The following is a 22,526-nucleotide window of genomic DNA, read 5'->3' as shown; positions in this document are numbered from 1 at the left end:
TGTGGCTTGCGTCCGCAAGTGCACGTGTGAAATGTCTTACTCTGTGCAGGAATCACTTTTAATGTCACAACACAGTCAGCATTGTAATATGATATATTAAATATACCCTGGGTCTCATTTATTTGATTGACAGCACCCGTGATTGACAATGATAGACATCATGCCTGTAAACACACAGGAGAGTAAAACATGCTACTTTTGTCCTACTTAAGAGAGACAGGCAATACAAGAGGTAACATACAAAATGAACAAGGCTTCAGTTGTTTGGCAAAAAGGTCCCCAGTACGCCCTCTGCTGGCAAGGCCGGCGCACTGCAGCTATTGTGCTGCCAACAAAAGAGCAGAAACACGCTGAAACACACAAGAGGCACACAAAAGGAGGGCATGCGTGCCTTTTGTTACACACACTCAACCCGTTAATTCACGACAAGCACAATTGCCACATTGCTGCTGTTGCTAGTTTGGGATATTCCTCAACTTTTGCCAGCATTAATAGCTCACTAAATAAATGTTTCACTGTTAAGAGGGTCCATCCGGTATCCAGTATTGTGTTCTCTTTGATGTTTATTTTCACAAATATCTGTTTTTAGTAGAGCTGTTTATAGTCAAACATGACCTTGCTGTGTATTCACTGAGTTTCTTTAACGGCAAACTAACACCAACATAAAAGCAGAATTTATGCTGTAGACAAAGTGAAGTGATGGAATATTTACGTCCTTGATGCCACCCCATTGGCTCACATTCCCAAGCGTAATCCGTGTCTAATCTTCAAAGGCCATCCCCATCACTCAATACTGTATAATCGCTCTGATAGATATACTGTATATATCATAAGCTATATGATTCCTTGCCTGTCCCCTAAACCAAATACCATTAACCCCTTGATGTCTGTGGAAATCCCCTTGTAAATCCTCATGCTGGACACCAGCTCACAGTGCCCCCCAGGCCTAAATAAAGACCAAAATCTTCCCTTACTAATGTTATAATAAAAAATGAATTGTTTCATATTAGGTCCATTCATACATTCTTAAAGGGATTGCCACTGAGAGGTGGGAATTTAAAAAGTGTTTTTATGTGATTGTTTAATTAAAAAAAAACCTACCAATTAATCTGTTATTAAATTATTACATTAAGTGTTAATTGTAACCTTGATCTAATTGCCAATTAACCTAGCATGTTTTTGGAATGTGGGAGTAAACCGGAGAAAACGGGGATGCACGGGGAGAACATGCAAACTCCACACAGAGATCTGTAGAGAGATCTGTAGATCTTCCAGAATCTGCGCCTCTTCAGTTGTACTTCTTTGGATTTTGTGGTTCCTGCAAAAACGGTCTTTTTTTAATGTATTACACTCACGATCCGCCTCCAGGCACTCCTACTCTGCTATGGTTGGAGTACTTAAAAGGACTTCCGGTTTGTGCCACTACGGTATAGGGATTGATAATAAATTACGATGTATCTTTTTAAAATGTCCGCTTTTAACCTCATATACAGAAATACAGAATGTACAGTCCGAAGTTTCTCAAGAAAAGAGGTTATTTCAAGACGTCTCTCAATGGTAAGTAGCTTTAGCATTTTAGCTCCCAGTATGCTAATGCTACACAGTTAAGCGCTTTTGCTCTATGACTTACACAAAATAAACACAGTTAGGACACTGATATATTGTTAGTTACTTGCTTGCCCTTCTCCAAGGTGCAGAGCTTCAGCAAGTTTGTCGGCTAGTCCAGCTGCATAGTTGACCATGTTCACTAAACAGTCCAGTGTGAAATGCCGTTGACAGATTAAAATAATTTTTTTTTGCTGGTAGGGAATCAGGAACTCCAACCACTTGTGGCGTCTTTAGTAATTGGAAACAAATCCCTTTCGAGGCATTGCTAGCAAGGTGAGGGCAGATTGTTTATATATAAGGAAGTCTGCCCCTCTGTGACATCACAAAGGGGCAGTTTTACCACGCCTTTTCAAACCGAGTGTTTTGGGCCATCCCAAACTTCTTTCAGGACTCACTTTCCAAATGTGCAAACCTCATTATCTTAAACTTTGGCATTGTTTAAAACAAGAATACAACATTCTAACTACATTTATAGGTCAGAAACGTGGAAAAAGCATAATAGGTCCCCTTTAATTTTGGGACTTTTTGAGACCCCCCCAGATACCCTGAAAATGTTGAATGTGCAATGCTATACACTTACCACTGCGACCGTCCCCACCTTGTTTACATATCCAGGAACTAAGTACACAGTGTACATGTTATACTTACTGATGCACGTATTTCTTATGAAACACACACAGTAATAATTAGCAGGTATTATTATGGGCTGTACAACAGTTTATTATTTCACGACCACAGAATGGTATTTTCTACCATGAGTGAGCCTACACAATTGATCAGCACAGCTAATTTACATTTTCTTGGCAAACTGTTGGCTATTCTGCTTCTAGCATTTCACTGCTTGTTTTCACAATAAAAGACCAAAAGCAAAAGTGACAATGTTAGAGTCACCCAACAAAAGTCCAATCCTTGCTGTGTCCCAGACCCAAGGAAAAGGACTTGGGGGGTGGGGGGGATAATCTGTGTTCATCATCTGCTGACAGAGTATGTCTGCACATCCCTGCTTTGCTGAGTGGCTGCTTCTCAGTCTCTATTCATAACCAGGCTAATCCCAACTTTCACCAGCAGTATCCTGGCTGGTCATGAGGTGAAAAGAGGTGGGCGCCAAAAGTCCATACCTGAGGTACCCAGACACATCTTTGTCAGTGATGTGACATCATGACGTTGACGTCCTCGCACAGTTGCGTAACCACGCGGACGTGGGAGATCTTCCTCACTGCCTTGTGGAACACCTGCTTCAGGTCCTTTGGTTCTTTTGGGGCAGCACTGAGAAGACAAGGTGGCGAAAAGGGGAAGCACGAAAAAAATTAATGCAGAATTGGAACAAAAGGAATCAAGTGTAACAGTCACATGGATATTTACCGTAATGCGCGGTCTATTAGCCGCTATGTTTTTCTTACACTTTGAACTCTGTGGCTTATACAGCGGTGCAGCTAATTTATGGTATGTTCTCATCTTGGGACATCTCCTTTACTTTAGAATTACTACTAACCATTTAAATACTGTGCCGCTCATGAGCTCCTTCGATGGCAAAAGCCAACCACGAGCTATGAATTAACTCATGTCAAGCTTGTCATGTCATTACTCAAAGAATGCTCAAATCTTCACACAGCAACTTAACACTCAAAGCGAGTTGGGAAATATAAAAGGCAAGGTGCAATACAAGTTTAATAAAAAAAAAAAAAATCTATTTTAACTTCATAAAGTAATGTATTTGGTCCCGGCAAAGCATTCATTGATGCTGCCGGGACGTTGCAATGCTGCCTCTGTCCACCAGAGGAACCAGAGGAGCTCAAACACCTGCTTTTTCCAATGGGTTGATAAGCTCATTGTGGGCTTTTTCATAGCTCATGATTGGCTCCTGTTAAATAAAGAAGTACCTGGTTCTCACGGACTTATACACGCAACAATAGGCTATATTATGACGTGGATATAGTCGGGTTTAGTGGGTGCGGCTTAATCGCCGGTGCGTATTATACACCGGAAATTACGGTAGCTTTGAAAGTTTGTAAAACTTGTAAAGGAGAAGAACTGAGTTTTGCCAGAAATTAATACTTTGTTTTCACTTGCATGAACATGAATCACACAAAACCCAAAGCACCATTCGGACCTCCTGGCGCTTCCTGTTGGTTTTGAGTGGATCACGTTCTGCTCACCAGCAAACAAATGATCTTTTGCCCAAAACTATCTTTGCCTCCGCCATTCCCGGCATTCCCAACCAAGCCAGTAATGTTATACATTTTGGGAATGCATAACATTACCTCAGTTTTTCTTCTTTGCAAGTTGTTCCTGCCGCTGTTTCTCAGCTTGCCGTTTCTTGGACTGCGCTATCTCGGCCATCTGCAGCCCGTGGGCCATTTGCCTGTTGGGATGAAGTCAACAGTGTTGAACACAGCATGCACACACACACTTAAGTCTGTTCCTACCCTGACTTGAGTTCTGGAGGTACAGGAAGAGGTTTGGTGAATCCATCCCTTCCGACAAGCCAGTACGTCTCCTCTGTTCCTTTGCCCTGAAAGATGAGGAAGTTGAGAAAATGACCCCCTTATAATGACATCAACTCAAAGACACCTTGACTTCTGTTCTCCCCCGAAGCTCCAGCTTGTAGCCCTGGTTGAGCTCCCGCAGGACTTTGACGGTGCTCTGGTGCACATGGATCCTGTAGGCTGGAAAGAGGTGAAATTAAGCAGACGCAAAGCGTAGGAAAACAAGACAGGCGTCCATGATACTCACGGAGGCCGCTGGACTCCATCCGAGAGGCGGTGTTTACAGTGTCACCGAATAAACAGTAGCGAGGCATGGTGAGACCCACGACGCCTGCTACACATGGACCTGCGGCATGGAAGTGTGGTCATGGCAACAAAATGTAGAATTGGCATTAACGTGACATTCTGTTTGCAAACAAGACGGCTTTGGCAGCAAGAAGCCGAAGGATGGGGATGAGAGTCAATAGTAATTCCTGCTTTTGTAGTTAGAATTGGGAATAATAGGGAATAATGGTATTATTCGGCTGGTGTTTTGCTGGATCAATGAGGGCAGTGGTTGTCAGCTGCTTTGGCTGCGGGACCCACCATCACCGCTCAGTGGCAACTCACGTTGGAGATTTTTTTTTTTAACTCCTTTAACGCTACACTCTAAAAAGTAATTCAGAGTATCTGTTGACACCACTTAATTTATTACATAAATGCAATGTAAAAAATATAATTAATTGACTTAGATAAACTTTCTAAGTTGCTAACTTTATTTTTTAAGTTATGTTCAAATAATAATGTTGGCTATTACATGAACTTAATTTAGCATGTCATATACACTCAAATTTTATTGTTGGTAAGCTAAAAAAAAAAAATGGCCATGACTGAATAAAATTAGCTTGGTAACATAATATAAACACACACACACACACACACACACACACACACACATACATATATATATATATAAGTTACTGTTACTTAAAAAGCTATGTGTATTGTTATTATAATAAAGTAGACAACAAATTAAACTACTTTGAATAAAATGATTAAGTCAGTTGACTTAACATATTTCTTTGAGTTACAAACTTAAAAACTTGTCCCTATGACAACAATTATTCAGTAAGCATTACTTAAAATAAGCTTTGAGTGAAGAGGAAAAGCTAATTTGTGCAATACAATATTATTTGTTGGTTCAAAGCAATTTCAAATTAAGTTGTCATAACTAAGAAAGACTAATGGAAATTGTTGCGTTGATTTTTTTTGGTTGAGGCTAAACATTTATTTTTTGAGTTTACGTTAACTCTACAGCACGTATCTGCAGCTGTGTGTTAGGCGGACCCAACAGATTATTTCCTATTCCAGATGTTTCATAAACATGGCACTCGCCAAGTGGCGGCATTGCAAGCGAACAGCACAGTCAAGAACTTTACATTACATTTTTTTTTTTTTTTTGCTCAGGCAGAGACCCGCGACCTACTGAAAGCAGCTTTACCACAAACCTTTGGGTCCTGAGCCACCAGCTGAGAATCACTGGATTAGAGTATTGCCCCCTCCCCCCCTCTCCACACACACTTTTTGCATCCACCTGTGTGCAGTCCGATGCGTATCCTGACGGGAACATCGGGCATGTGCCGCATTTTGAAGGTTCCCACAGCGCTCAGGATATCCAGCGACATGTTGGCTATCTCCGCCACGTGTCGGTTACCATTAGGAACGGGGACACCCGAAGCCACCATGTAGGCGTCACCAATCGTCTCCACCTAGAGGGGTATGCCAATTTAGGACAGGTGTTTATGGGCTCTTGACTTATTGGAAAAACTAATTGAGATATATTCTTAGATATTATATTGATTTACTTTAATCACAAAGCGAGGCGTTTTGTTCAGATAGCTTCGAGTACATAGACCTACAGTGGATTAGTTTTAGCATGAATAAAGAAAATGAAGTGGCCCCCACATCCTTGATTTTTCTGGACAAAGGTTGGACACCCCTGATATAGGAGGGCGGCTTTGTGACATGATGAAGGCAGCACCTTGTAGACGTCGTGGTTGCCGATGATGGCATCAAAGAGCGTGTAGAGACTGTTGAGCAGATCCACCACCTCGATGGGCTCGCTGTTGGCCGAGATGGTAGTGAAGCCCACAATGTCACTGAAATATAGGGACACGCTGTCGAAATACTCAGGCACCACAGTGCCGCCCACTTTCAGCGCCTCCGCCACGGACCTGAGGAGGACAAAGAGTGACAAGGTGAGCCATGTCGCTCATGGCTGCGAAGTGAGACGCAGCCATGAGCATGTGCATGAGTGCCGCTGTCATCTCACGGAGGCAGCATCTGCGTCAGGAGCTTTTCGGTCTTCTGCTTCTCAATCTCAAGCTCCTCTGTCCGCTCGCGGATCAGCTCCTCCAGGTTGGATGAGTACTGCTCCAGCATCCGCAGCATGGAGTCAATGATGTTGGTCTTCTTGCCCTTGTTGATGTCCTTGAACTTTGGACAGAAGCCACAATAGATAGAAGAAGAAGAATATTCATGGCTTGGATTTTATATAGGGCTTTTCCTACCTGGTCAAAGATCTCCTCAAACGTGGGCCTCTTTTCCGGCTGTTCATTCCAGCACTGCTTCATCAGCTGGATGCACTCCAATGGAGCGCAGTCCGAGCTGACCACCGGACGACACAACGGAGGCGGTCTACGCAGCTTCTCAATCACATCTGAACCAAAAAGAGTGGAATTGCTTCCTCCTGCCATATATACAGTAGAGATTGTTTGTCGTTTTACCTGCCGCCGACTGATCCAGCATGCAGAAGGGCGGCCCTCTGATCACCACCTCCTGTGTGATGATGGCGAAGCTGTACACGTCGCCGGCCAGTGTCCCATGCAGGCCCGGCTGAGCGGCTCTCAGGATCTCTGGAGCCGTCCACAACAACTCTGCACGGCAAATAGATGATTTACACCACACCAAAAAGTGTGTGAAAACATTGCGGTATTCTTTAACCATCTGCAGGGGGTTCCTCATAGGGGAACCTCTGAGCTTCCAGAACGTCATTGTAGCCGTAGTCTGTGATCTTCAACACAAAGCGCCCGTCCACTACACAGTTGCGAGACTTCAGACGAGAGTGGGACACACCGCGGTGGTGCAGGTACTTCATACCCTGAGACAGAAAGGAGCAACATTTGTTGCGGGAAGTGGATAAAAAGTACTCCAACTCACTGTTGCCTCCACGTTCACTTATGCAATCAAAATGCTAAAGTGTATGTAGCAAGGCAGGGCAAGTTCATTCATTCATTTTCTACCGCTTTTCCTCGCAGGGGGTGCTGGAGCCTATCCCAGTTGTCTTCGGGTGAGAGGCGGGGTACACCCTGGACTGGTCGCCAGCCAATCACAGGGCACATATAGACAAACAACCATTCACACTCACATTCATACCTATGGACAATTTGAAGTCGGCAATTAACCTAGCATGTTTTTGGAATGTGGGAGGAAACCGGAATACCCGGAGAAAACCCATGCATGCACATGCAAACCCCACACAGAGATAGCCGAGGGTGGAATTGAACCCTGGTCTCTTAGCTGTGAGGCCAGGGCAAGTTAAATTAAAAAGCACAATTCATTCACACTATGCAAAAACATCAACATTAGCGCAAATAGCTTGTTGATCATGCTTATGTACAAAAAACAATGTATAAAAAAAGATGCATTTTGTTAGTTGCTAATACTTTTGTTAGTAGAATACTGGTAAATACTGCATGCTTTTATTTTCTAAACAGGAAGTCACTTAGGGCTCCTTTTGATGCTGTGTAACTTGACAGTAGTTATGTGTTCTTTTATATCTTTTTCCATACTGGCGAAGTTGACAACATATCTACATAAACAGACCGATTTTTCACAAAAATGACGAACTCCACCTTCTCAATAATCAATAGACCTTAATCAAATCCAGCAGCAAGGAGGACTTGAACATCCAGTCTAGCTTGACATCATCATTCAGGAGCAGGTCCTCCAGGCTTCCTCTGGAGCAGAACTCGGTCACGATGGCAAATACCCCGCAGTCGAGGAAGAAACCCAGGAAAGGGTTGACGTTCTCATGTCGCATGTCCTTCATCTGCCGGCAGACGTGTCAGATGCACTGTTGACATGGATGCGACGTGATCTTACGATTGACCCACCAGCTCAAACATGTCGCTCGTTTTGGGGTTGATGCTGCTAAACGAGCCGTCTGGAAGTCTCTTCAGCCACGCCCAGTCCCCCTGGTGGAGAGATGTGCAGGAATCAGCATCAAAAAACTTAGAAGAGGAAATATTGAGGTGATTGTCTCTGAGTCACCTCAAAAATGACCACGTTGGAGTTCTCATAGGTGGCTGGGGACTGGGTGGAGGTGGGCGATGTGAGGCTGCACTCCGACCCACTCTTCATGCCGCTGGCCCGGCTGTCGTCCAAGCTCAGCTTCTGGAAAATGTCAAATAAAATGACAAATAAAAGATTGATGTATAATGTATCGATGAAGATGTGCACGGACCTTGTTGCTAAGCGATGGGTTGATGAACGTGACATCCGCAAGAGTCAGCAGGATCTTGTTCGGACCCCTGACCAGCCGAATCTGGTTGATGCGTCGCCTAGGCGATGAGAGACAATGACCGTTTGGCCGTTCCAGCCCTACACACCTCATGTGGGACTTACCGAAGAACGTAAACGAGCAGCACAGTCACCAAGGCAGCAGCGATGGCTGCAAGCACAATGCTAATGGTGGAGAAGAGATCCATGCCTGGAGAGGAGACACGTGAGCGTTATTTTATGCTCACTGACGCACGTGTCCTGTCTCACCTCCTGAGCAGATGACACCAGGCGTGAACCAGCAGGGGGCGTCCTTTCTAGGTCCATAGCCACGAGGAAAGTGAATGTCTCGACCTAAGAAGTGCACCATGTCGGCCTTCATGTCGAGCCTACATTACATAAAAGAACACAAACCAGCTTTCAATTGCTTGACCGCCATAGTGGGAGGGGACATTTGTTACAAAGGAACATACTTAAGTCTGTCCGGCTTATGTTGACAACCCGTCTATGTCCACCAGCTCCTGATTTACCTGGTTCTTTTTACTAAAGTTGATGGTGACAACATTTTTGTCTAAATATATTGAGACCCAAACATTGACAACATTGTTATAGTATTAACTTCACATTAATACAGTGGAAAAACTGCATTATCATGTTCATACACGGTAAGTCAGGGGTCTCCAACCAGTAGCTCATGAGCTACCAGTAGCCTAACCACTTTTCAGGGAACTGTCCAAAGGGTGCATTGATTCATTGTCAACTCCTATAGTGACAAAATTAGAACGTGGGGGTTCCGCAGTAGTCCTCGGGAGTTCTTGGGAGTGTTGACCAATCACAGAGGAGTGGGTGGAATAAATTAAAAGCAGGCCGTTTTGGAAATCCAAGGAAATACAGCTGGATTAGGTGCAGATTCTGGAAGATCTAGAAAGCTTTCTGTGCGGGTTATCGTGTAACACAATACAATGGGTCGAAAATGAGCATAATAGGTCCCCTTTAACTGAGGCAAGTGAGGCCTGCAGTTCTTTGGATGTTGTTGTGGGGCCTTTTGTGACCTCTTGGATGAGTCGTTGCTGTGCTCTTGGTTGCCTGGCAACTTCTGGGAAGGTTCACCACTGTTCCATTGTTTCACCCTTTGTGGATAATGGCTCTCACTGTGGTTTGCTGGAGTCCCAAAGCTTTAGAAATGGCTTTATAACCTTTTCCAGACTGATAAAGTACTTTCTGACTAGTTTAGTCTATCTTTTGATGATATTTTGGTCTACTTCACTTTGTCAGGCAGGTCCTATTTAAGTGATTTCTTTACTGATGTGGCAGCAATCAGGCCTGGGTGTGGCTGGAGAAATTTAACTGATGTGCACAGTTATGATTTCACGTGGGTCACAATCACCTTTTCACACGGGGCCATGAAGGTTTGGATTTTTTTTTTCATCTCTCTTTGTATAATAAATATACAAATAATAAAACGTTTCATTTACAAACTGAATGTTGAGTTGTGTTTTCATTAACTAATTGGGTCGTGGTTTAATTAATTTGAACATGCACACAAGTTACATTGAAATATATCACATATTACAATTCAAAAGAAGTAGAAAGACGCAGACTAACCCCCATCCATATGTTTGTCCACTTCCTGTATTCCAAATGCGCTCTTTGATGGTTAAATACATGGGAAAATGCTAAGGTAATATGATAAAGTGCTGTCAAATTCTTGTCACTAAAACTACTTCATATGACAACCATAATAAATAATGTATATATGAAATGGTTACATTAATTTTGTCATAATAATGAAACTCATTCATTTATATTTAAATTGTTACACAGCTTCAAAATGTGTGAATATACTTCATCCACATGCCCAATATTATAATGATTTACTAATAGTAATTCCACTGTACCTGTGTGTTGGCTTCAGCTCCCAGGAGAGTCCGTCTGTGTCCAGTAGGACATAGTCCAACAGAATGCTTCCAGAACTGTCAGACTCCATGGGATGGCTGAAGCCCTTCAAAATGAATAAAATGCTTAGAAATTTTTTTTGGAAAAGACATTTTTCAGCGTGTACCTCAAAGTTGTGGCTGCGCACTCGTTGTGCCACATTCCCGCCAGACATCCACTCCTTGGAACGTCGAACTTGCTGAACAGCGTGCGCCACAAGGAACATGGAGCTGTAGATGGTGCCGAAGAGAGGTGATACCTGCAGGGCCAAGAAGGAAGCTGTGGATTGGAGCAAGCCTTATAAGACCTTCATACTGACGTCACCTGCTGGGGCTCCAGGGTCTTCGCCACCTCGCCCGTCTCCATGGCCTCCCTGTATGCCTCAAAAAACGACCTCCGGGGCGAGGAGATTGTGACGGTGAGCACGGCATCGTAGGCCCGCAGCAGCTTGCGGTTGCTCCTCAGCGCTGGGAAGCTGATGTTGCTGTACGGGAGGCTGTAGAGGAGGGTGTCATAAGGCAGGAAAAGGAGTGACCCGTCGATCATCTGCATGTCGTAGGCCGTCTCCAAAAGGATCTTCTGGAGCTGGCCGCCAATCAGCGCTGAGTGCATGCAGAGGACCACCACTGAGGAGTAGACATACGTGAGAGGTGATGTCATTTGAAGAGACAAAAAAATGGAGATTCACCTCGTAGTTCTCTCATTTTGCGAATTTTGCCAAGGATCCTCCTGATGCCGTGAGGTGTGTTTTCCATGATGCTGACTATTCTGACAGGAAGACCGTGAGCACGGAGGGAGTCTGCAACCTTAAAGGTAAATAAGTTATGTGTTGTTATGCACTGTTTACATTTGTTGTATATCAATGTATTATTCTAAGGTATGTATTTTTTTATTTTATTATCAATTATTATTATATGTACAGTTGTGTAAAAAAAGTGTCCCTTCCTGATTTCTTTTCATGATTTGCATTATTAAGGATTATTAAAAATCCAAACCTACATGGCCCTGTGTGAAAAAGTGATATTAAGTGACATTAATTGAGATCTGCCTGTCTGGAAAACATTACAAAGCCATTTCTGAAGCTTTGGGACTCCAGCAAACCACAGTGAGAGACATTATCTACAAATTGCAAAACATTGGAATAGTGGTGAACCTTCCCAGGAGTGGCCGGCCAACCGAAATTACACCAAGAGCACAGCGACAACTCATCCAAGAGGTCACAAAAGACCCCGCAATAACATCCAAATAACTGCAGGTCTCACTTGCTTCAGTTAAAGTCAGCGTTCATGACTCCACCATTAAGAAAGACACTGGGCAAAGTTTCAAGACCACAAACACTGCTGAACAAAAAGAACATTAAGGCTCGTCCCAATTTTTCCCAAAATGTCTTAATCATCCCCAAGACCTTTGGGAAAATACTGTGGTCAAGGTGAATATTTTGGAAGGTGTGTATCCCATTACATCTGGTTTAAAAGTAACGCCTCATTTCAAAAAAAGAACATCATATCAACAGTAAAATATGGTGGTGGTAGTGTGATGGTCTGGGGCTGTTTTGCTGCTTTAGAACTTGGAAGACTTGCTGTGATAAATGGAATCATGAATTCTGTTGTTAACTAAAAAATCCTAAGGGAGAATGTCCGGCCATCTGTTGGTGACCTCAAGCTGAACCCAACTTGGGTTCTGCGATCACTTTTCCCACACAGGGCCATGTTGGGTATTTTTTTCCTCTTAATATTAAATGTTTAATTTAGGAAGGGGCGTACATTTTCACACCACTGTATATTGTTTATAATGTATTTCACATTTAGACATCTCCAACCTTGGTTGCTGTGTCCATCCAAATGTCATCCGAGGAAGAGATGATCCCCACGTGAGCCCACTGGAAGTACCTCATGATTCTCACCAGCACCCGGGTGGGCCTCGGCATAGAGTGTACAAATGTTGGGTGGCTCCGAGCGTCGTCCAACTCATAGCCGATGCAACCCCATGCAAACAGAGCCTGACGGAGGTGTCCATTAACATGTTTCTGTCAGCTTACCTTGAAAAAAATAAATGACTTACTTTGTTCCAGCTTTTGCTCAGCATTGAAGCAGCATCACAATAACCCGAGTTGGCGGGTCCGACATAAGCGGAGGCTTTGGTGTGGAAAGTCACAAATGTTTCCAGAGCTCTGGAGGTATCACACGGCTCCTGAGGAAGGACATTAATTCATGTAAAGGTCACGCATAAAGAACAGTGTTCTTGTGTTAGTACCTACGTGGAGCACGGTGTAGTCAAAGGTGTCAGTGTGGGACAACATGGGGTCCTTGTTGATACGGTTCACAGCCAGCTGTGCTGCCACATTGGGCAGGGCCTTGGCGAAGACTGGGTCACATCCCCAGGGGCCCACCACCCCTACCCGAAACGAAGCCCCGTGACCAGGGCAGGTCAGCACACACAGAGAGGCCAGGACCACTAGGAGAATCCTTACGAGTGGACACCCGTGTGGGAATGACATGTGATCACATGACTGCTTCCGTGTTGTTAGGACGAGACTCCACCTTTCCATCTCAGAAGCTACACTTCCTGTGCTCAGAATGCGATGGAGGATACTTTGGCACCCTGGAATAGGAAACAGTGTAGATTTCATTCTTCTAATTTGACGATTATAAATTAATTTACCTTTATTAATTAACATTTCCGATAGACAGCATTCTTCCATACTTTTAGAAAGTATTTTTAAAGCTAATCCCTAATTCCTCTTGAAGCAACATGCATTGTATTAAGTTTATTTGAAAAACATATGTGCATATCAAAGCTATATCCAGTAGATTTCCAGATATTCAGACTTACAGTATGTGCATATGTACTCGTTAAACATGTTATGAGAATTGTGGGTTTGTAAAATGTAGTTACAATGTTGTATTTTTGTGTTCAACCATGCCAAAGTTTCAGATAATGAGGTTTGTGTATTTGGAAGTGAGACCCGAAAAGAACTTTGGGATGGCTCAAAACGCTCGGTTTGAAAAAATGTGGTAAAACTGTTCCTTTGTGACATCACAGAGGAGAGGACTTTCTTATATGGTTCATAATTAGGAAGTACTTTGGGTGTGTGGCCAATCATAGCGGAGTGGGCATGCCTGGAGGCGGGCTGTGGGTGGAATAAATTAAAACAGACCGTATTGTCAGGAAGCACAAATCAAAGGAAATACTGCTGGAATAGGTGCAGATTCTGGAAAATCTAAAGTTTTCCAGGTGGGCTAACATGTGTAGCTGCTCTGTAGGAGACCACAACTCAGGCATAAATGATGTGGGATCTAAAGATCTACATGACGGCCACTGCTTCTGTGCTCTTGTCACTGACTCATCAGCTGTGTGTATATATATATTTATATATAATCCAATATTAGGCGGCACGGTGGTCTAGTGGTTAGCGCACAGACCTCACAGCTAGGAGACCAGGGTTCAATCCCGCCCTCGGGCATCTCTGTGTGGAGTTTGCATGTTCTCCCAGTGCATGTGTGGGTTTTCTCCGGGTACTCCGGTTTCCTCCCACATTCCAAAAACATGCTAGGTTAATTGGCCACTCCAAATTGTCCATAGGTATGAATGTGAGTGTGAATGGTTGTTTGTCTATATGTGCCCTGTGATTGGCTGGCCACCAGTCTAGGGTGTACCCCGCCTTACGCCGGAAGACAGCTGGGATAGGCTCCAGCACCCCCCGCGACCCTCGTGAGGAAAAGCGGTAGAAAATGAATGAATGAATAATCCAATATTCTCCCTTACTGTTTGCTGATAAGCATTTTTACGTATATACTTCCTATATATACTACTACACATTGATGGAGTACTTCATTCCAAGAAACTTATTGTTCCACATTGGGATCCAATATCATTTTTAAATCCCCTGAAATGAGCAGGATGTGAACCCTTTAGAGGAAAACAACATCAACTGGGCACAATAATACAATTTCAATAGCGTAGTTGTGCCTACACAGACTTCCTTATAAGGGCGTGCTGTAGGCTTGCCCCCTCGCTCTGCTGTTTGTTGAAGATTTTACCATGTTAGCACGGAGCAATGAATTCCAGGAAATATTCAGGTTTGATGAACACTAACTTGCCTGAAGAGGCAAGCATCAGGCAGAAGTGGTTGGAGTTTCAGATTCCCCACCATCAAGAAAAAAATATGGGACTGTTTTGTGAACATACAAAACTGAACAATCCGCCAAACTGTTGCAGAATCCTGATGCCTTTCCAACATTACTTTGTCATGTTGTATAGTCAGCAGGGCAACCTTTTATGGATAACCATTTATCTGTGTCCTGACTGTTTATTTTGTATACGTATGCAGTTGTCTGTGTGGCATTATAGAGTGTGGATATAGGGAGAATCGTATCCGCATGGATACAAATTACAAATGCACTGATGTCTGAAGTTGCTAATAGCCTTTTTCCATCACCAGTCAGTGGTCTATCCAGATTTTTTTAAGCACGCAGAGTTTCGCCAACATTGTCTGCACTCAATAAACACAGATCTACTTTATCATTCTCAGGTGTAAACAAGGGGTCTCCAACCAGGAGCTCTTAACCACTTCTCAGGTTCTTTCTCAAAATTAGAAAGTGGGGTTCGGCAGTAGTCCAGAAGTCCCTGGGAGCATGACCAATCACAGCAGAGTGGGTGCGCCTGGACGTGTGTGGAATTAATTTAAAAAGACCATTTTGGAAAGACAAGGAAATACAGCTGGAGTAGGTGCAGATTCTGGAAGATCTAAATTCATTTTACTGACTATACAGTCAGGTCCAAAAGTTTAATGAATTACACAAGTGTTGTTGTCAGAAAGTTTGCTAACCAAGCCACTCAGTGATCACCTTTACCTTTGGAAAAGGCATTGTCACTAAAGTGGAGAAGTTGTTTTGGTACCATTCATTATTTTTGGCTGGATTCTTGGGCAAAACTGTGAGGGAGCCCACTCCATGAGTGGAGTGATTGCAGGATGTTGGCATGACAGCTTTTTTTATGGATGCCCCAAACAATCTGAAAATGGTTTTACCCCAGTCTTTGTAGAATACCAGTTTGTCCCTGATGGGTTTTTTGGGGGGAGAGAAGTGTCTTCTCTCTTATCTTTCCACCACACCATAATTCAAAAGTCTTCACTTTGCCTCACTGTGCCAGCAGATGCACTCGTGCCTGCCTGTTCCTGAGCAGGCACTACACTGGTGGTGGCCTGATAGCGTAGCTAAACCAACTTTCAGAGGCAGTTGGAATTTCTTAGTCATGATGTTATCTGGTCCTTTTGTGGCAGGGATGAAATGTGGTGGAAATGGAGTTTTGGGGATTTCCATGAACAAGAAAACCTTTGCAATTAATTGCCATTCATTTCATCACGCCTGAGAATAAATTATCGTTATTTCCCCAATATAGGCTACTAGCATCCTCACTTTTTATTAAAAATGCAAAATGCTAAACTTATTTATTGAATGATTTCAGTCCAAGTTTCCTACCATGCACAGATGAGTCCGAGGCATCTTGAATCACCTGCTGCAAAAAGGCAAGCGGATATCTCCTTCAAACATTCCCCTTTGCAGGCAAATCATCCTCTAGTTTCCTCCCAACGTCCCTGCAAGGAAACACAATACACACGACTCAGTAGGTTAGGAAGACACAATGTGTTAAGTATGCACAACCTGCCCTGACAGATTAGTTTCAATCCAATCATGGCCCTTGCAGCATTAAGATACACTGCAGCAGGTGGATACTTTTAATGGCTGCAGCATTATCAAAGTCATAGATTCATATTATTCATATTCATATTACAAATGTTCCCACTGAGGGACGAATAAAGGCATATCTTAATCTCAATATCAATCAGTATTGGTGACATACTGTGGATGACATTCAGGAATATTGGTTAGCTCATTTTGTGGTTAAATTCTGAGATGCGTTTCTCTGTATCCATAGCAACCACATACAAAAAGAGAACATTAAAATAAACCTAAATCGTGTAGTTAACTTTCAAGTTTATTTTGACTGCACATTTTCCACATGTGTGCCGACATCGCTGCACTTGCTCTTGTAGAGCCTGTCCTCCACTTTTAAGTACTTGTCATATTTCTCTTTGCCTTCGCTAGGGTAGATCCTCTTAAAGCCCCCCAGGTGGTTGTCCTCATAGCACTCCATCTTCTCCACCATGGCCGCCCGCTGCCTCTGCTCGCTCTCCAGCCTGGGGATGACAGACACCGTCAGCCTGACGCCAGAAGCAAGATGGTCGCCCACCCCTTGACATACCTCTCGTCCGCGCGAACATTTTGTTTGAGACGCTCCTCCACTCGCCGTTTCTCCTCCTTTATCATTTTGCACCTGTCAAAGGGAGCCAGGTTGATAAGAACCAGCGTGTCGTAAAGTAAGGCGTCCTTGACTTCACGGTCCAGAGGCAGCAGAGTGGACATATCTGGTGAATGATTGACCTGATAAACACACCAGCACTCAATGAGCAAGACCTCCACCAAGGCTTACCCTGTCGAGTAAGGACCCAGGAAGTTGCAAAAAAAAAAAAAAACATTTCTATACAATTTAGAAGCTAACATGGCGTGATACCTCAAGAACCCATGGTCGGTACTGCTCGTCCAGGAGAACATCAAAGCCCAGGACCTGGAAGCAGGCACTCCCGACCGTGTGCTTGGAGAAGTGAGTGACGTAGCCGTGCTGGATGCGGGAGTGAGCCAGGACCAGCGTCTTTACGATGCCGTCCTCGATGTTGCTCCAGATCTTCTCCGTGTTGCTGTAGTTGGACCTCAGCTGCTTTTTCAGCGTGGACAGCCTCCTAGAGGATGACACAAGCTTGAATAATAGCCAAATGCAGGCACGGGACTGATGTGGATGATACCGTTTGCTGCCTGTCTTCTCATCGTAAATGAAGTTCTCGTTGTCCTTGTTGATGGTGAAGTTGGTGAGATGCATGCACTTGTTATTCTGAAGAACGGTTGCATGTTCTGGTTTATTTTAAGGTTTCATTTTCACGTTGTGTATTGTACAAGCAGCACCTACCACGTTTTCATCCGTCGGGTCTTCGTACTTTGCAGTGCAGAAGCGAGCCAGCCCCTCATTGTACATGTAGATCCTCCACGGGTAACACGAGGTCACCAACACATAGATGCGCAAATCAAACTTGAAGCCGTCTATGAGCAAAGGCTGGAGCAAGCAGATGGAGCGTTGTAAGTGTCTTTTAATTATTGCTTCCATGCGGGGCTCACCTTGTCGATGTACTCCTGACAGATGATGTCCTGCTCAGGCTGCACTTTTTCCCACGACGTAAAGATGGAGATGCCTTTGCCTTGGCTGCCCGCGTTGGGTTTGCAAATGTAACGCTTGTCTTTGTCCCTCGCGTACGTTTTGAACAGGCCGTACCTGCGAGAGGACAAAGAGGCATGGCGTGAGCGCGTCCCAGCGGCAACCGGGAGGCAAATTGGCATGAGGGAAAGCAGCAAACACACTCAATGGGAAAGGTCCATGTTCTGGGGAAAATGTTGTAGTCTTTGGGGAAAAACTTGAGCATGTGCTTCCAGTTAGTTGCTAGGGAATTTTTGTGGCAGATTTCAGTCATTGAGGGTAAATGGTTGATTTTCTGCAACACATGACACACAATAGTGATAGTGACAGAGATTATTTTTAATTAGATATAATTTATATTTAATGGACTTTAGAATTAATCTGAGAAATATCCCAAAAAAAAGAACTATGACAACAGCCATGCTGTGCTCCTCTGGCTCCCTCCAGTGGACATAGGCAGCATTGCATCGCTATCCATTATCTAAGCAGCTTGTCCTCAAACGAAATGCAGTATGGGAAAAATAAAATGCTCATTCATTCATTCATTTTCTACCTCTTTTCCTCACGAGGGTCGCGGGGGGCGGGGGGTGCTGGAGCCTATCCCAGCTGTCTTTGGGCGTAAGGCGGGGTACACCCTAGACTGGTCGCCAGCCAATCACAGGGCACACATAGACAAACAACCATTCACACTCACATTCATACCTATGGACAATTTGGAGTGGCCAATCAACCTAGCATGTTTTTGGAATGTGGGAGGAAACCGGAGTACCCGGAGAAAACCCACGCATGCACGGGGAGAACATGCAAACTCCACACAGAGATGCCCGAGGGTGGAATTGAACCCTGGTCTCCTAGCTGTGAGGTCTGTGCGCTAACCCCTAGACCACCGTGCCGCCCAAATAAAATGTTTATTTTTTTATATTATAAACTTCTATTGGTACATGTTTGTATATTTCTTAGGTATACCTTTTGAGTGTTAAGTTGCTGTGTGATGAATGTAGTGTTGTGTGTTATATTGAGTAATGATCTGCAATTTCCAATGGGTTAGCTCATGATTGGCTCCTGTCAAATAAATAGCTGCCTCGTCCTCGCTGGACTTTTGTGCCCCACAATATGCCATTTTATCATGTGGACACATACGACACATACGCTGGAGTGGCTTATATATTGTATGTACAAATCTGTTTTTATCCTCCGAGCTGCAGCGTAGACACTGGAATATGCGGTATATGCATGCACAGTAATGCTAGGTGGCGCTAGGTGGTACAAATTGAAGAGGGTACACCAAGTTGATTCACACAAGTTGATGCAGGGGGTGCCCGAAGTGCATTACTTTCCAACACTAGGGTTTGATCCTCAGCTGCCATTGTTTCAAGTTATTCCCTGCCCTTCCACTATGTAGCCAATATGGTGAAGGCGTCAAGTGTTCATTTTAAGTGCATTGCACTGAAAAGACTGTATATATACGGAAGTGCACCCAATGAGACACAGTAATTGAGGACATGAATTTGGTACCTGGTATGGTTTCATTTCCTTAAATTTGTCCTCACAAGGGCGGGCGTCGCTCCAAAACAGCGTCCAGTCTTCATCCGCCTTGACCTCTTTAATGCCCAGTTTCTCAGCAGCACGCCGCACTGACACAAACAACATACTAACATTGTTACATGCATTGTTACATACAGGTAAAAGCATCAATTCGTGTACTTTTGTGAACATTTCACCCACCACTGTCGTAGCGGCAACTGCTGAGATTGATGCCCTGACAACTGCAAGGATGGAAAATCTGTTTACAAGTAACTATTGCAGGGGTGTCCAAACCCACAATTTATATACAGCAAAATGAAATGAGCAAGAGCAAGAACAGCATAGTAGGCTTGACTGCAAGTAAAAGCAGATTTATAATAAATATCCTCATCCTCATAAGCACTTTCAGAACAGGAAGGCACCCGCTTTTTTAATTAAATGACACTATCTTCTTGTCAAAGCATGAACAAGCCTGGTTTCAGAAGGAAGGGACAAATGTGAGCCAACAGTGCCATCAAGTGGCCAAATGACACTATGACACTCATGATGGATTTTAAAGGCAGACTTTTTCCCCTCGGGGTGATTTTTGTGAATGGGACTTGTGAAGGTAGTAAACTGTAACAGCCTGAGGCCTCATCTGGCTTTGAAGGTAATACTAATTATAATAATAATAAATTAATTACACGTTAGACATTTTTACACACTCACAAGTTCAAGATGTTCCCAATTTGGATGTTAGGTTGAGAAAATGTCATATTAGTATTACACAAATAACAAAGACATTCACTTTCGGAGTGTCCATGAATGCATCTTGCGGTCTTTCAGTGACAATGAGCTGTCGTTCCATTGACTGTGTGGGAACACTAGTGTGTGTGAATACGATAAGGGCCAATAAACTGAGTACTGAAATTGGTCCTCGGGTCGCACTTTGGACACCCCGGATAAGGAATTACAGTCTTGGACCAGTCTTGGTAACGAACCTGCAAAGTGGATCATCGTCTTCGTCATCTGTGTCGCCGCTGCTGTCCCAAAAGAACATCCTGAGCAAAAATAAAAATAATTATATATTAGTGGAAGCACCACGTAAACAACCCCCCCGGCATCTTAGCTTTAAAGAGCTGTGCTGCTTTTTCTAACCAGTAACAATGGCTCACCTGGTGAATGCAAATGCTGCAACATCTGCTTTTGGTATTTTTTTTCAATCTAAAAATAATATATTTAGTTATGGGGCAATTGTTGAAGAATATGTCTGTTCTATGATGCGTCACGTCGACTCCGCTTTGTCATGAAGCACACTCGAGTCGCTTTGCTGGAGAGTTTTGCTCCGTTTGAATTAGATGATACGTGTTGCTTGTTGTTCCTTCAGTCCCCGCATTAAATTCAAGCAACTCTGGCAGGACTGACTGATAATTCAATTTATATTCACAACATATGCAGGCTAAATGTTGGTCGAATTGTTTAAAAAACAAAAAACGAAGATGTTAAAGCACAACCTTCCATATCACCGATCAGGTTGCCATTACAAGTTAGCGGCGGTTTTTACACAGCTAACACATTAGCACGTGCATACGCTTCGTATTGTTGCTTCGTATTTCGAGTCTGTTGTGATGACGTCATAGCGGTGCGCAAATGCCACAGGTGCCGACTCATAGCTGCGTTCCAATAGCAGTTTGAATTGCCCTCGTTGACTTCGCCTTGGCCCTTGGTATAACTGCCATACTAAGCCCAGGGAAAGTGGGGGTGATAAATGGAACGCACCTTCCCTTATTTACGTTCAGCCCAAGCAATCATAGGCTGTGTCCAATTTAAGGGTCTGTATCACGGACAAGGCTAGTAGCCTACTCGACAAAGGCAGGAAGGCGCCTCTCCAGTCGTGACCAGTCTTGTGATTTTAGACGGTCTTGCCATGAGCCTTCGCGGACTTTGTAATTTGAACAGCATTTGCGCGGCGCGATGACGTCATGCAGCCCACAACTGCGGACAGCCACGACTCCATCACGAGTTGTAGGTGTAGCAATATCTGACGGTTATTTTATATTTTATTATTGAATAACCATGTTTTCTTTTTTGCAAAAACATTCTGATCACTCTTAGTTTCCAAAGTTGGACTGTCTCTCTGGCTACCTTGGCTTCCCCCCACATTCCAAAAATATGTATACGAGTTACATTGAAGAGTGTGAATGGTGATTTGCGATCGGCTGGCAACCAGACCAGGTGTACCCCCCCCCCCCCCCACACACACACACATGAATACAGTAGTGTGGAAAGGTGTTTGCCCCCTACTTGATTTTTTTATTGTGATTGTCACACTGACTAAATGTTGTCATGTTGTGATCGTCAAACAAATGTAAATATTAATACATGACAACACAACTGAACACAAAATGCAGTTTTTGAATGAAACGTTTTATTATTAAAGGAGAAACAAACATCCAAATCCATATGGCCTGAAAAAGTGACTGCCACCCCCCCCCCCCTTTTGAAAGACATAAATGAGATTAATTTTAATTTACCAGTTTGGAATAAGCTATAAAGTCATTTTTAAAAGCTTTGGGACTCCAGCAAAACACAGTGAGAGCCATTATCCACAAATGGCAAAGACATGGAACAGTAGTGAACCTTCCCAGGAGTGGCCGGCCAACCAAAGTGACCCCAAGAGTGCAGCGATGACTCATCCAAGAGGTCACAAAAGACCCCACAACAACATCCGAATAACTGCAGGCCTCACTTGCTTCACTTAAGGTCAGTGTCCATGACTCCACCATAAGAAAGACACTGGGCAAAAATGGCCTGTATGGTAGACTTCCAAGACCAGAACCACAGCTGAACATTAAGGTTCATCTTAATTTTGGCGGGAAACATCTTGATGATCTCCAAGACCTTTGGGAAAATACTGATGAGGAAAAAACTTAACTTTTGGGAAGGTGTGTATCCCATTGCATCTGATGTAAAAGTAACGCCACATTTCAGTAAAAGAACCAACAGTAAAATATGGTGGTGGTAGTGTGATGGTCTGTGGTTGTTTTGCTGCTTCAGGACCTGGAAGACTTGCTGTGATAAATGGAAGCATGAATTCTGCTGCCTACCAATAAATCCTGAAGAAGAATGTGCTGCAACCAACTGAAAGAA

At 43.7% G+C, this 22,526-nt stretch overlaps 2 protein-coding genes across 11 annotated transcripts; both read right to left on the bottom strand.

Annotated features, from left to right (window-relative positions):
- Window positions 1-110: 110 nt before the first annotated feature.
- On the bottom strand, window positions 111-13,116 carry gc2 (guanylyl cyclase 2). 8 transcript variants are annotated; one of them, XR_009129152.1, is made up of 25 exons: window positions 12,826-13,116; window positions 12,630-12,758; window positions 12,388-12,567; window positions 11,257-11,374; window positions 10,893-11,194; window positions 10,696-10,827; window positions 10,532-10,635; window positions 8,904-9,022; window positions 8,760-8,844; window positions 8,599-8,695; window positions 8,406-8,528; window positions 8,249-8,329; window positions 8,008-8,184; window positions 7,077-7,233; window positions 6,860-7,009; window positions 6,644-6,792; window positions 6,406-6,569; window positions 6,115-6,307; window positions 5,668-5,842; window positions 4,342-4,440; window positions 4,180-4,274; window positions 4,035-4,120; window positions 2,727-2,874; window positions 242-325; window positions 130-164 (listed from the first exon to the last, which is right to left on the bottom strand). XR_009129152.1 is itself a non-coding variant. In XM_058068938.1 (24 exons), the coding sequence occupies exons 1-23, from the start codon at window positions 13,114-13,116 to the stop codon at window positions 3,871-3,873; spliced, it is 3,306 nt and encodes a 1,101-aa protein (XP_057924921.1). In that variant the 3' UTR covers window positions 112-2,874; window position 3,870. The 8 variants fall into 8 exon arrangements, 4 of the variants coding, with proteins under 4 accessions (XP_057924922.1, XP_057924921.1, XP_057924918.1 ...); XR_009129153.1 differs by adding an exon at window positions 3,870-3,970 and having other exon boundaries at window positions 111-2,874; window positions 4,180-4,267; XM_058068938.1 differs by adding an exon at window positions 3,870-3,970 and having other exon boundaries at window positions 112-2,874.
- Window positions 13,021-20,974, bottom strand: LOC131126433 (tubulin polyglutamylase ttll6-like). 3 transcript variants are annotated; one of them, XM_058068961.1, is made up of 13 exons: window positions 20,552-20,974; window positions 20,378-20,437; window positions 19,599-19,639; window positions 19,389-19,507; window positions 18,038-18,168; window positions 17,798-17,951; window positions 17,592-17,735; window positions 17,431-17,516; window positions 17,142-17,367; window positions 16,833-17,011; window positions 16,667-16,767; window positions 16,049-16,164; window positions 13,021-13,169 (listed from the first exon to the last, which is right to left on the bottom strand). In XM_058068961.1, the coding sequence occupies exons 2-12, from the start codon at window positions 20,434-20,436 to the stop codon at window positions 16,145-16,147; spliced, it is 1,260 nt and encodes a 419-aa protein (XP_057924944.1). In that variant the 5' UTR covers window position 20,437; window positions 20,552-20,974; the 3' UTR covers window positions 13,021-13,169; window positions 16,049-16,144. The 3 variants fall into 3 exon arrangements, with proteins under 3 accessions (XP_057924944.1, XP_057924945.1, XP_057924946.1); XM_058068962.1 differs by lacking the exon at window positions 19,599-19,639; XM_058068963.1 differs by lacking the exon at window positions 13,021-13,169 and having other exon boundaries at window positions 16,050-16,164; window positions 16,833-16,904.
- Window positions 20,975-22,526: the final 1,552 nt, after the last annotated feature.

Source organism: Doryrhamphus excisus, chromosome 3 (genome assembly GCF_030265055.1).
Source record: "Doryrhamphus excisus isolate RoL2022-K1 chromosome 3, RoL_Dexc_1.0, whole genome shotgun sequence".
NCBI classification, from domain to species: Eukaryota; Metazoa; Chordata; class Actinopteri; order Syngnathiformes; family Syngnathidae; genus Doryrhamphus; species Doryrhamphus excisus.
The sequence above is the reverse complement of the archived record's forward strand: the minus strand, read 5'-3'. Positions and strand labels throughout refer to the sequence as shown.

Excerpts from the sequence above, each read along its gene's own strand:
- gc2 (XM_058068935.1), bottom strand. The coding sequence starts at position 13,116 with ATGGAAAGGTGGAGTCTCGTCCTAACAACACGGAAGCAGTCATGTGAT. Across the intron at positions 8,696-8,759 it reads CTGCTCGTTTACGTTCTTCG|GCGACGCATCAACCAGATTC; the intron begins GTAAGTCCCACA and ends CTCATCGCCTAG. Across the intron at positions 8,185-8,248 it reads CGAGCGACATGTTTGAGCTG|ATGAAGGACATGCGACATGA; the intron begins GTGGGTCAATCG and ends GTCTGCCGGCAG.
- LOC131126433 (XM_058068961.1), bottom strand. The coding sequence starts at position 20,436 with ATGTTCTTTTGGGACAGCAGCGGCGACACAGATGACGAAGACGATGAT. Across the intron at positions 17,517-17,591 it reads ACCCGACGGATGAAAACGTG|AATAACAAGTGCATGCATCT; the intron begins GTAGGTGCTGCT and ends ACCGTTCTTCAG. Across the intron at positions 17,368-17,430 it reads GAGAAGACAGGCAGCAAACG|GAGGCTGTCCACGCTGAAAA; the intron begins GTATCATCCACA and ends GTCATCCTCTAG.